Source organism: Diaphorina citri, unplaced genomic scaffold, assembly GCF_000475195.1.
Source record: "Diaphorina citri unplaced genomic scaffold, Diaci psyllid genome assembly version 1.1 scaffold929, whole genome shotgun sequence".
NCBI classification, from domain to species: domain Eukaryota; kingdom Metazoa; phylum Arthropoda; class Insecta; order Hemiptera; family Psyllidae; genus Diaphorina; species Diaphorina citri.
In genome coordinates, this window is record NW_007378360.1 from 78,185 (window position 1) to 90,373 (window position 12,189).

Consider the following 12,189-nt stretch of genomic DNA (forward strand, 5'->3'; position numbering starts at 1 on the left):
GTATGTACATACAATTTACATACGTATTGTGACTGTCAAAGAAACTATTGCCAACATAAAGGCATGTAGTTTGTAGCGGATGGTAGTACTAGGTTTCAGTGTTGGCCTCTAGGTATCAGTTGGCTTGGTTGAATAGCAGGAATTATATTCCCATCATGTTCCCTAGTACTTTATCACAATGAGATAGGCATGTAGAATCGATAATGCTCAGTTGTAAATCTTGGTGCGTTTGGTTCACATTCTGCTGTGCCATATGCCTTTACTGCCTCTCTGACTATAGTAACCATCTCTCTGACAATAGTAACTATATTGTGGTAGTAGCGCCAATGTTGTGCCAGCAAATAACACAGGTGCCAACTACCGATGGGAAAATGTATGGCAAACCAGGTAAATGAACCTGAGGAATTCAAATATGTTGAAGATCTTAAATATTCAGTGCAGTTGGAAGTGAAAATTGATGATAGAATATTTGGATGCAGGAAAAAGGCAGTTTGAATGGGGGCAATGTAAGAGAAAAGAAAGATAAGCAATTTCCAAAAAGGTATGTCTGGTGCATACAAATCATGAAATACCATGAAATCTGGTGCATACAAATCATGAAACAATATTGGAAAGTATATGTATCCCAAGTCCTTGTATTTTCTATGAAAATGGTATTCCTAATGGTGGAATTCTTTTGTTCTGAATATCTGATGGTTTATTTAAGTGCTATAACGAACTGTTCAATTTTGCCATGAATGCATTTCTAAGTAAAGTATGTGTGCTGCTGGTTCTCTGGTATTTTCTTTCATTTATTTAGTCAATGAAAAAATGGTTTACTAGTGTAAAGTTTCTCTAACTTGGCATGATAGCAGGGTCCCTCTTTTCTTCGCCATAGGGAGTGAAATACAATTAGTGCAATTACAATTTAAAACACATTTTGTCATTAGAGAGGCCAAAATGATTCCATACTTATTAGAATCATTGTTGGCAACACTGTGCAGTACCTTAGGAGAAAGTGGAACCAAATGATCAGTCAAATAAGTAGAATCAAATAAGTGTTCTTAGAATTTCTTAAAGAGGCACTTCTATTTATCCTGTCATGGGATGAGATGGTACTTATTGGTACTCTTTATGCAGATGTGTGAGTACTTCTGGTTCAATTGTGTATGTAATTATGTGTCCGTGAAGAGAGATTCGTGATGGTGGTATTTGTTTAGCAGTTCTAGTACTTCATCGCGATCACCTATTGATAGGAGGTTCTTTTTCAGGCTTGATGAATATGTTGGGCGTATGAGATTATTTTCTATATTATTCTCAAAAAGTCCGATCCGTGTAGGGGCAAACAGACCTAAAGGATGGGTTAAGCTTCCACGAATCTTCAAAGTTATACTCCCCTCAGAAACAAAGTGTGTAGGGCCATCGGCTTTAATAAACGCCCTTGGTCACTGCGACCTGTGCCCTAAATCACCAAAGTATGGAAAAGTATTTACAATTCCATATTTCGATATGATTCGTCCAAATTCAAAATTCTGCTTTTCCATTGGCTGTTTCACTTGTAAGATACTTTTCCATACTTTGGTGATTTAGGGCACTGGTTAGATCTTTTGTGATTTTGCCTCGGTATCTTTGTGAAGGTCCATGTCTGATAAAACAATGAACTAAAACGTACCTGTGAAGTTGTAAAAGTTATTTTCCCTCTATCTGACGTATGTCTCTTTTCTCTCCCCCCAGATGCTTCTCCCGCGAGTGATGGGCATGTACGGTATCTCCGGGCTGGCGTTTCTCATCTACATCACTCGCTTTCCCGAATGTTTCTTCACCGGCAAAGTAGACTATATCGGCTCCTCTCACCAATGGTGGCACTTCTTCGTGGTGCTGGCCCTCTACTATTGGCACAACACGGGCATCAAATACATCGAGTATAGGATGAACCATGGATGTACGCATGATATGAGGATTTAGAGGATGGAACCCTGTGCTTCCGCCTGGAGCTGGGTGGTAAACTGGATCTAGTCTGATTTAGAGCCTCTTTTGAGGAAAACCTGTGCCTTTGGGTGAAACCCTATATCCTGCATCTCAAAATCTGAAGCCGATATAAAAAAAAAAATAGAAATTGAAACATACATGAAATATTCTATTGTCATCCAAAATATCAAGTTTCAAGAAAATCGGTTCAATAAAAAGTGATTTGAGAGTTAGTTACAAGATATATGACGGTTACGATACTTTGTGACATAAAAAAACGCATTTTTCTACCCCCTACACGTATCTTAACTCAAAATCTCAAAATTTTCACTTACGATAGTTCGTATTGACAGCGACGATATGTACATGAAATATTCTATTGCCATCCAAAATATCAAGTTTCAAGAAAATCGGTTCAATAAAAAGTGATTTGAGAGTTAGTTACACTAGCACATTTTTTTTAACCCAATAGCTAGATAATTGACAAGAATCCGCATTAGTTCTAATGAGTGATGCTCTGGTATGAACATTATTGATTACCGAATCAAAATCTGAAGCCGATAAAAAATTAGAAATTGAAACATATGTACATGAAATATTCTATTGCCATCCAAAATATCAAGTTTCAAGAAAATCGGTTCAATAAAAAGTGATTTGAGAGTTAGTTACAAGATGTGACCCATGCCAACAAACTGAGGAACCGAAAACTCCGACACAGTTGTCTATGGCTACTGTTATTTCCATTGACATTTCAAGTTTCATTAAGTGACATAGACATCAGCTATTATTTTATTTTCTCCTTTGTTGTAAGATAAAGCTTGGTGAATCAAAATCTTACATATTTGAGATAATATTCACAAAAATCTTATATTATAAAAACAAGATCCATTCACTCATTCACAGTTCACATTTCATAGTTCACACACTGATCGCTCTATCTCGAGAACCGTTTGAGATAATATTCACAAAAATACAAAGTAAAAATAGTGCCTTTTTTTTTCGAATAAGGCGTTTTAACTCTGGAATCCCAGGTCGTTCACGCCGATAGTACCTTTTTGTTTAAAATTGGCCATGTTTCTTTACTTTGTTGCAATTTTTGCTCAATATTTAGTAAGAATCTCATTTTCGGACCTATTCTAACTATTCTTAGAAAGTAAAGATAGTGCCTTTTTTCGAATAAGGCGTTTTAACTCTGGAATCCCAGGTCGTTCACGCCGATAGTACCTTTTTGTTTCCAAATTGGCCATGTTTCTTTACTTTGTTGCAATTTTTGCTCAATATTTAGTAAGAATCTCATTTTCGGACCTATTCTAACTATTCTTAGAGCATTGCTCAATGCCCATATTGACATTTTTTCTCTTTGTGTTTTTAGCTAAATTGATTATTTATTTTAGACTTACGATGTATTTCTGTGAAAAAATCTCTATTATTTATTTTTTTATACTCCTTCGAAATCTGTAGTTAGATTAAAACCTTTAGCAATTGTACTGTAGAACAAAGACTAGGTAATTTTAGTTTAGACACTTATTTTTCTAGACAGTTTAGATTTATTTATTTTGTTTTATTATTTCTGTGAAAAAATCTCTATTATTTATTTTTTTATACTCCTTCGAAATCTGTAGTTAGATTTAAACCTGTAGCAATTGTACTGTAGAACAAAGACTAGGTAATTTTAGTTTAGACACTTATTTTTCTAGACAGTTTAGATTTATGTATTTTGTTTTACATGGTACATTGCAGGGTTTTTAAGAAGCTTTATGTTGAAATAAAACAATCAAATCTGTGATATACACCTTACTTTGAAATTGACGGCTTTCTTTTTATTTACATAGGTAACTACCTTTTTAAGTAACAATGGAGTGCCTAACCTAACCTAACTGCTACATTGCGTTACCAAAACAGCGTCATATTGTGTGTTCAACTGGCAACACCTTAATTAACTCCGGAGGCGTAGTGGTCAAGACGCTCGCCTGGTAAACAGGAGGGCGTGGGTTCGATCCCAGCTCATTTTAGAGAATGCCTCCCGGCTTTCTTTTTATTTACATAACTACCTTTTTAAGTAACAATGGAGTGCCTAACCTAACTGCTACATTGCGTTACCAAAACAGTGTCATATTGTGTGTTCAACTGGCAACATCTTAAGTAACTCCGGAGGCTTAGTGGTCAAGACGCTCGCCTGGTAAACAGGAGGGCGTGGGTTCGATCCCAGCTCATTTTAGAGAATGCCTCCGGCGTTAACCTCGCCTAGTGTTTACCTTTCACACAAGAGTCGTATTATTATTCGGCCCATATTTTTGGAAAATTCGCAGGAAAAAGCAATCTTAAAAAATGATTATAAGTTTGCATAATCTCAAATCATATTATAGGCGTTTCATACAAATTTCGGGTTGCATACCTTGCAATCAAATTACAGGCGTTACATACACTTGTGTTCTTCCTACACGCACAAACTGCTACTTAATAAACGATCCGGGGAGATTTTTACTTTCTATTTTCAGAGGGTTTGTCTGAACTCAATTTCTCTAATTTCAGTCCAGGATTATAAGTAGGTACCTACATGGGAATCGGACTCTGCAGTTTATTCTTTTAAGGATTCGTTTAAGGATAACAAAGTTTTCATTCCACATTCCTTCCACAAGAAAATTTATCACTTACCTAGCGGGCTGGGTACTTTGGAGGCCCAGTTGTTATACGACGAGTAAGCACTCGTATACAGAGAGTCCGTATCTGGGAACGTTTGCATCAAGCCGTTGAATTGAGTGCTGAAGCCGTTCTTGAAATCGACAGCAGCTGCAGCCGCGGCATTCATCGCGTTGCGCTCGCGTTTACGCCACTTAGCGCGACGGTTCTTGAACCAGACCTGTAAGAGAGAAAAACGGTTTATATGAGACTTTTTCAAAGGGGCTACGTCATTTGATAACTAACTGCTAAGGACAATTATTGTGTAAAGAAGATTAAATCATGGATTTATAAATATATTCGAGGATTGATGTTTGGTCCGTAATCTAGAGATGTGTAAAGAATCAGTGAGTAATAGGAAAGAACTACTCTTTTTAGTGAACTACTCGCAGTTAAGGATGCTACAGCCTAACTAACTGCTAAGGACAATTATTGTGCAAAGAAGATTAAATCATGGGTTTATAAATATATTTGAGGATTGGTGTTTGATCCGTACTCTAGAGATGTGTAAAGAATCAGTGAGTAATAGGAAAGAACTACTCTTTTTAGTGAACTACTCGCAGTTAAGGATGCTACAGCCTCTATCAAACCTCTTGAAAGAATTCCACCTGCTAAATCACGTACTTTTATTCCGTCTAGAGTCCAGTCCACCTTCCTATCTGGTCTCAAAAGGCCAAATCCGAAAAACACCTAACCAGCCATCACTATATATATATATATATATATTTATGTACTAACCCTAACCCGTAACCAAAGAGCCATCAGCTCACCCATTACCCCATCATCTGAATGTGGATATAAATACATATAAATATTCCAGCTCGTAAGTGTTAATCCAGGTAGAAATAATCGTAAATCAAGTTCGAAATTCCACCTGCTAAATCACGTACTTTATTCCGTCTAGAGTCCAGTCCACCTATCTGGTCTCAAAAGGCCAAATCCGAAAAACACCTAACCAGCCATCACCGTAAGCTAACCCTAACCCATAACCAAACAGCCATCAGCTAACCCATTATCCCATCATCTGAATGTGGATATAAATACATATAAATATTCCAGCTCGTAAGTGTTAATCCAGGTAGAAATAATCGTAAATCAAGTTCGTTTCGGTTTTCACTATTACATCTATAGATGTAGTGACGCTGAATGTGTTAATAAACGATCCGGGGAGATTATTACTTTCTATTTTCAGAGGGTTTGTCTGAACTCAATTTCTTTTATCCCTCCTTCCTACCCTTCACTCCCTCTCCCTCCTGTCCTTCACTCCCTCTCTCCCCTTTTCCCCTTTCAACCTCATCTCCTTGCAACTCGCGGTTTTTAGAGGAGCTTTAGAATGACTTAAATGTAAATCCCTTCATATATTTTTTTTTTCTTCTCTTTCACTTTAAAGCTTTCCACTTAGTTTTCTTTTCATTTCCATTATAGTTTTTTTTCTCCCCCTCCTCCTTTTTTTGTCCTTTATTTCCTCCTTCTCCTCCTAGCTTTTCTTTTTCTTCTTCTTTTTCTTCTTCTTCTTCTTCTTCTTCTTCTTCTTCCTCCTCCTCTTTTTCTTCCTCTTCCTCTTCTTCTTCCTCTTTTTCTTCTTTTTCTTATTCCTCTTCTCCATCTTCCTTTTTCTTCTTCTTCTTCTTCTTCTTCTTCTTCTTCTTCTTCTTCTTCTTCTTCTTCTTCTCCATCTCACCATGCCCATGGCTCTGCATGATGTTGTGCATCTTCTCGCTCATCCCGCTATGGGTCTGCATGATGTCATGCATCTTCTCGCTCATCTCACTATGGGTCTGCATGATGTCATGCAATGACTTACATCGTAAGTAATGACTTACGATAAAATTCTGTCTATAAATAGAACACACATACCTATGTACCTACCTACATTTCATTGCACAAAATACATTGCTAATTTACTTCCTACCCTTCACTCCCTCTCCCTCCTGTCCTTCACTCCCTTATCCTTCACTCCCTCTCTCCCCTTTCAACCTCATCTCCTTGCAACTCGCGGTTTTTAGAGGAGCTTTAGAATGACTTAAATGTAAATCCCTTCATATATTTTTTTTTTCTTCTCTTTCACTTTAAAGCTTTCCACTTAGTTTTCTTTTCATTTCCATTATAGTTTTTTTTCTCCCCCTCCTCCTTTTTGTCCTTTATTTCCTCCTTCTCCTCCTTTTCTTCTTCTTCTTTTTCTTCTTCTTCCTCTTCTTCTTCTTCCTCTTCCTCTTCCTCTTTTTCTTATTCCTCTTCTCCATCTTCCTTTTTTTCTTCTTCTTCTTCTTCTTCTTCTTCTTCTCCTTCTTCGTCTTCTTCTTCCTCCTCTTCTTTTTCGCCTCCTCCTCTCTTTTTCATCCCATTCCTCTTTCTTTGTACTTTTTTTTATCTCAATTAATTTATTTAAATTGATAAAGTACGGGCTCTGGGGGGAAGCCTGGGATAATTTGCGAGGAGGATAAGAAGATAATTTGTGAAATGCCACCCGGGTCCCGGCTACAGTTGGATGGGAACGAGGAAAAGTAATTTGGGAAATTAGGGAATGATCCTCCTACCTCCTCTCCTCTTCCTCCTCCATTTTTTTCTGAGAGAGAGAGAGAGAGTGCGCTTAAAAAGATGGATATTATTTGTCTTGGATGTTTGGAAACGTCTGAATTATTCGTCTGAGAAAATTTTTTTTTCTGAGAGAGAGAGAGAGAGAGTGCGCTTAAAAAGATGGATAATATTATTTGTCTTGGATGTTTGGAAACGTCTGAATTATTCGTCTGAGAAAATTCAATAGAGAGATCCATTTTAAAGAGTAGGTAGATGGACAAACTTGCAAACCAGCTGCAGAGAAAGCACTGTTCAAAATGGTTCTCTGAAGTCAGACTAGTCAACGGTTACTGTGAGTAGGTTGGTAAAGTTGTACTTCCCTTTCAGAAACAGAAAAGATTCCGATGGCGAGCCATCTTGGATTTCCTATGGCTTAGTACAGGCACTATCACACCAAAAGAGCGAAAACGAGCTTCAGACGAGGGAAATTCCGAAAGGAAAATAGTTACTACTTGGCTTGTCGCCAATGTGTATCTACCCTGAACCATAGGTCTTATAACTTAATGGATAGACAAACTTGCAAACCAGCTGTAGTGAAAGCTCTGTTCAAAATGGTTCTCTGAAATCTCTGAAGTGAGACTAGTCAAGGGTTAATGTGAGTAGGTTGGTAAAGTTGTACTTCCCTTTCAGAAACAGAAAAGATTCCGATGGCGAGCCATCTTGGATCTCCTATGGTTTAGTACAGGCACTATCACACCAAAAGAGGGAAAACGAGCTTCAGGCGAGGGAAATTCCGAAAGGAAAATAGTTACTACTTGGCTTGTCGCCAATGTGTATCTACCCTGAACCATAGGTCTTATAACTTAATGGGGCGATATTTTTTGCCTGACATCCTACTTAGGTACACACTCCGGGATGAACAGACCTGTTACAGAAGAAAAACAAGCTAAAGAGAAGACCAAGAGAAAACTCCGTGCAATTTTAATGAAATGAGCCATGCATAAAAACAGTTAGGTACTTTATAATCCAAAGTCAGTGGCGCTTCCCAAACTGAGCTACTGAAGCAACGTTGAGCGTGGTTGGTATCCTGCTGGCTTTTCTCGGAACCAGTCTTTCGTGGAAGCGCCACATACCTACCTGTCACTATATCGACATTGATGAAATCCAAATTGATAATAATAATAGTGTTTATTTATACTGCTCGCATAGGACTGAAAAGTCCGTTTACTCCAGCAGTAGGCTACTACTATTATTGTGGTCAAATTCTCAAATTATACGGGGGATATTTTTTGCCTGACATTCTATTTAGGTACATACTACGGGATGAACAGACCTGTTACAGAAGAAAAACAAGCTAAAGAGAAAACTCCGTGCAATTTTAATGAAATGAGCCATGACTTTTTATTTGTTTTATAGACTAGAATGAAAGTTGTTTTATTTTTTGAAAAAAATCCACAAATATTTGTTTTATTTATTTATAAACGAAAACCTTATTTACAAGAAAACAAAAAATAGTAACCTAGATAAAGACAATGCTTTGAAATCTATATTCTTATGGAAAAGGAAGAATTTTATATTAAGTATGTACAATCTACAATTTGTGTGTCCACATTGAACTTTTCGTCCTATAAAAAGGTTTTCCTAATCAACAATTCATTTGTTAATCTTTGGCGAAATGGGAAAGACATTAGAATCCCAAATCATAGGGAACCAAAACTATCTAATGACTTACTATCCTAGATAAAGACAATGCTTTGAAATCTATAATATTCTTATGGAAAAGGAAGAATTTTATAATAAGTATGTACAATCTACAATTTGTGTGTCCACATTGAACTTTTCGTCCTATAAAAAGGTTTTCCTAATCAACAATTCATTTGTTAATCTTTGGCGAAATGGGAAAGACATTAGATTCCCAAATCATAGGGACATTACTTACGATAAAGTTCTGTCTATAAATAGAACACACATACCTATGTACCTACCTACATTTCATTGCACAAAATACATTGCTAATTTACAGAATTATCAACAAAATTTAAAACAAAACAAGGATATGCCTTCAACAGATCGACTTGAAATCTTTTCTACAGTTTTTTTCTGTGGGTTTCTTATCAATATCAACCCGAAACTCGTCATGTACCCTTCTGTATTCTACTAAAGAAGAGTCTCTATCAAAGTTCTGTGGGTTTCTTATCAATATCAACCCGAAACTCGTCATGTACCCTTCTGTATTCTACTAAAGAAGAGTCTCTATCAAAGTTCATACTTTCAGCTTTCAGGACTACAGGTTTACGGTAAAAATTACCAGCCGTGGAGGGTAGAGCCTCTGCCTTGTAAGCACTAGGCGGACTAGGCGAACCTTCGCCTCCAAAACAGATAATCTCCGTTCTAGGAACAGCTGGCTTTTCCTATTCTTATTTTCTTTCTCTCGTCGATTTCGGGACAATAACACCTCCACTGTTACAGTTTCCTCTCTAAAACCTCTTCAAAAGTCCCTTAATTCCTCATTGCGTTCTCAATACTCCTCACTCGTCATATACTTCTCCTCCTTGATGTTAATATTGATCTTAATATCTAGTTCTCTGTATGAGGTTTGTTATCAAGCCAAAACCTGTCATGTACGTTTATCTAGGTAATCTACTAAAGAAGAGTCTCTACCAAATATCATACTTTCAGCTTTCAGGACCACAGGTCCACGTTAAAAATTACCAGCCGTGGAGGGTAGAGCCTCTGCCTTGTAAACACTAGGCGAAACTTCGCCTCCTAAACAGATAAGGTTCGTTCTGGGAACAGCTGGCTTTTCCTATGCTTATTTTCTTTCTCTCGTCGATTTCGGGACAATAACACCTCCACTGTTACAGTTCCCTCTCTAAAACCTCTTTAAAAGTCCCTTAATTCCTCATTGTGTTCTCAATACTCCTCACTCGTCATATACTTCTCCTCCTTGATGTTAATATTGATCTTAATATCCTCCTCCTCTTCCGTCATCTCCTCCAGAAGTTCCTCTTCCTCATCCTCCTCCTCCATCTTCTCCATCTCACTGTGTCCATGGCTCTGCATGATGTCGTGCATCTTCTCGCTCATCCCGCTATGGGTCTGCATGATGTCATGCATCTTCTCGCTCATCTCACTATGGGTCTGCATGATGTCATGCACGGTATGTCGCAGGCTACGCGTCATGTCTTCGGCGTGCCGTCATTCCTGTCGTGTTACGCTTTCGTCGCTGTATTGGCATGCAGCGCGATTATTGGCCGAAGAGACAGGTGGGGTGATGCTTGTGTAGTTGAAGTTGGAATGTTGTTTGGCCTTCAGGCGTAGACTGGCGATGCTTGAGGACACCGTGTCACGCTTTCGTCGCTATATTGGCATGCAGCGCGATTGTTCGCCGAAGAGACAGGTGGGGTGATGCTTGTGTAGTTGAAGTTGGAATGTTGTTTGGCCTTCAGGCGTAGACTGGCGATGCTGGAGGACATAACGTTACACTCGGCTACTCGGGAGAGGGAAGGGTCTGAGGAGGCTGGTCTATGAGTGTACATTGAATAGGGGGTTGTAGGAGGAACATAGGGGCATGTAGCCGCCGCCACGGAACCTGCCAACAGACAGATGGGGAGGATTAGACAAATACCAAAAGATACAAGCCGGTACAGATTTTATGTAGGGTATTTCTTCCATAGATTAAACTTGAGTACTCAAAATATCAGCAACAAATTGGTAACCAACCATCCAATTCAGCTACCCAAAGGCACATTAAAAGCGCGGAGCGTCTAAGGAAATCAATAAAATCCTTTATTAAAAATAGTTACACCACTCCCAACTTGGCCTTCATCTCTCAAACTCGCCCCGTTTCATCTCTCAAAGTCAGCCGTCCAGAAAACAACCATTCGTAGATTCGTAGAAGCTTAACCCATCCTTTAGGGCTGTTAGCCCCTACACCTAAACCTCAGGCCTCATGTGGGCTTTTTGTGTTTGACATTAATTTCGTATCATCTACCACCATTTGTACAATCTAGAGAGCCCATTTATCATCTACGGTCATTTGTACCATCTAGTCTAGAATCCATCGACCATCTACCGTAGATTCTACGGTCTACCAAAAAGATGAAGGAGAGTGAAAACTGGCGGAATATTTACCTACCAGCAGGAGAGGCGCTCCCAGTGAGGGGGGCGGTCATTCCGGTCGGTAACATACATCCTTCCTAAGCCAACAATGCTTCTATGAAGGATATTATTCCTTGGAGTTCAAGACTCCGTGCTTAGAGTTGGAGGTGCAATCAGCCTCTCGTGAGGACAATTGAGTATCTACTTTTAACTTAAGTGACCTTAATAGCGGTTGGGTGGAAGAGCTCCTCTAGGAGAACCCTGCCACTTAAAGCCGTTAAAAAAGAAAAAAAAAATAATGCCGAGGGTTTAACCTCCATTAGGTGACAAGCTACCCACCTCCTCACATTAATGTCACCTAGCCTGAGGTCAGCCAGGTGCAGAGACTGCGGGAGAGAAAACTTTTCCTCGCTCTCCTAATATTTGAGTTTCGTTTATGTTTTTAGTTTGATAACTACAAGTTCGGGTAACATACTGGTGGCGCCCGAACTAATCGAGGTAGCCGCCGTGTTGAAACAGTTGACCGAACTCTGGTGGTGGTTGACGGAACTAAGCGGGTTGACAGACCAGGGGAACGTTTTGGCACCTGTAGGGGGAAAATCGTGGGATGTTATTAGACTACTTAGACTTATTAGTTTAATAGAGGGTTATCACTGTATACCTTACTCGTATATTAAGGATTAAGAGATTTGATTGAGGAAAATGTAACATCGTAGGGAGGTCTAAGAGGTCTTATTGTCTCGAAATGGAAAGAAAAAGAGAAAGCCAGCTTTTTCGAGAACCAACTTTATCGTCTTTATCTGCTGAGAAGAAGTTCACCTGGGTGGCAATCGAACTCGCTACTTAGCCGGGACGCTTTTCCCAATATTCTAGAGTTCACTGAAACACTAGTAGACTATTTTTTTTTTTTTTTTTTTTTTTTTAAATGCAACCCAAGTGGTAGGA

General features: G+C 38.7%; 2 protein-coding genes across 2 annotated transcripts in view; one reads left to right on the forward strand and one right to left on the reverse strand.

Annotated features, from left to right (window-relative positions):
• Positions 1-2,132, forward strand: part of LOC103513135 (progestin and adipoQ receptor family member 3) — a 45,403-nt gene extending 43,271 nt beyond the window's left edge. The window contains exon 6 of the mRNA XM_008477947.2: positions 1,714-2,132. Within this exon, the coding sequence (XP_008476169.1) occupies positions 1,714-1,944 (231 nt within the window). The 3' untranslated portion in view covers positions 1,945-2,132. The remainder of the gene's footprint in view (positions 1-1,713) is intronic.
• Positions 2,133-4,576: 2,444 nt separating this feature from the next.
• Positions 4,577-12,189, reverse strand: part of LOC103513136 (pituitary homeobox homolog Ptx1-like) — a 56,135-nt gene continuing 48,522 nt past the window's right edge. Inside the window, exon 8 of the mRNA XM_026826424.1 lies at positions 4,577-4,807. Within this exon, the coding sequence (XP_026682225.1) occupies positions 4,595-4,807 (213 nt within the window). The 3' untranslated portion in view covers positions 4,577-4,594. The remainder of the gene's footprint in view (positions 4,808-12,189) is intronic.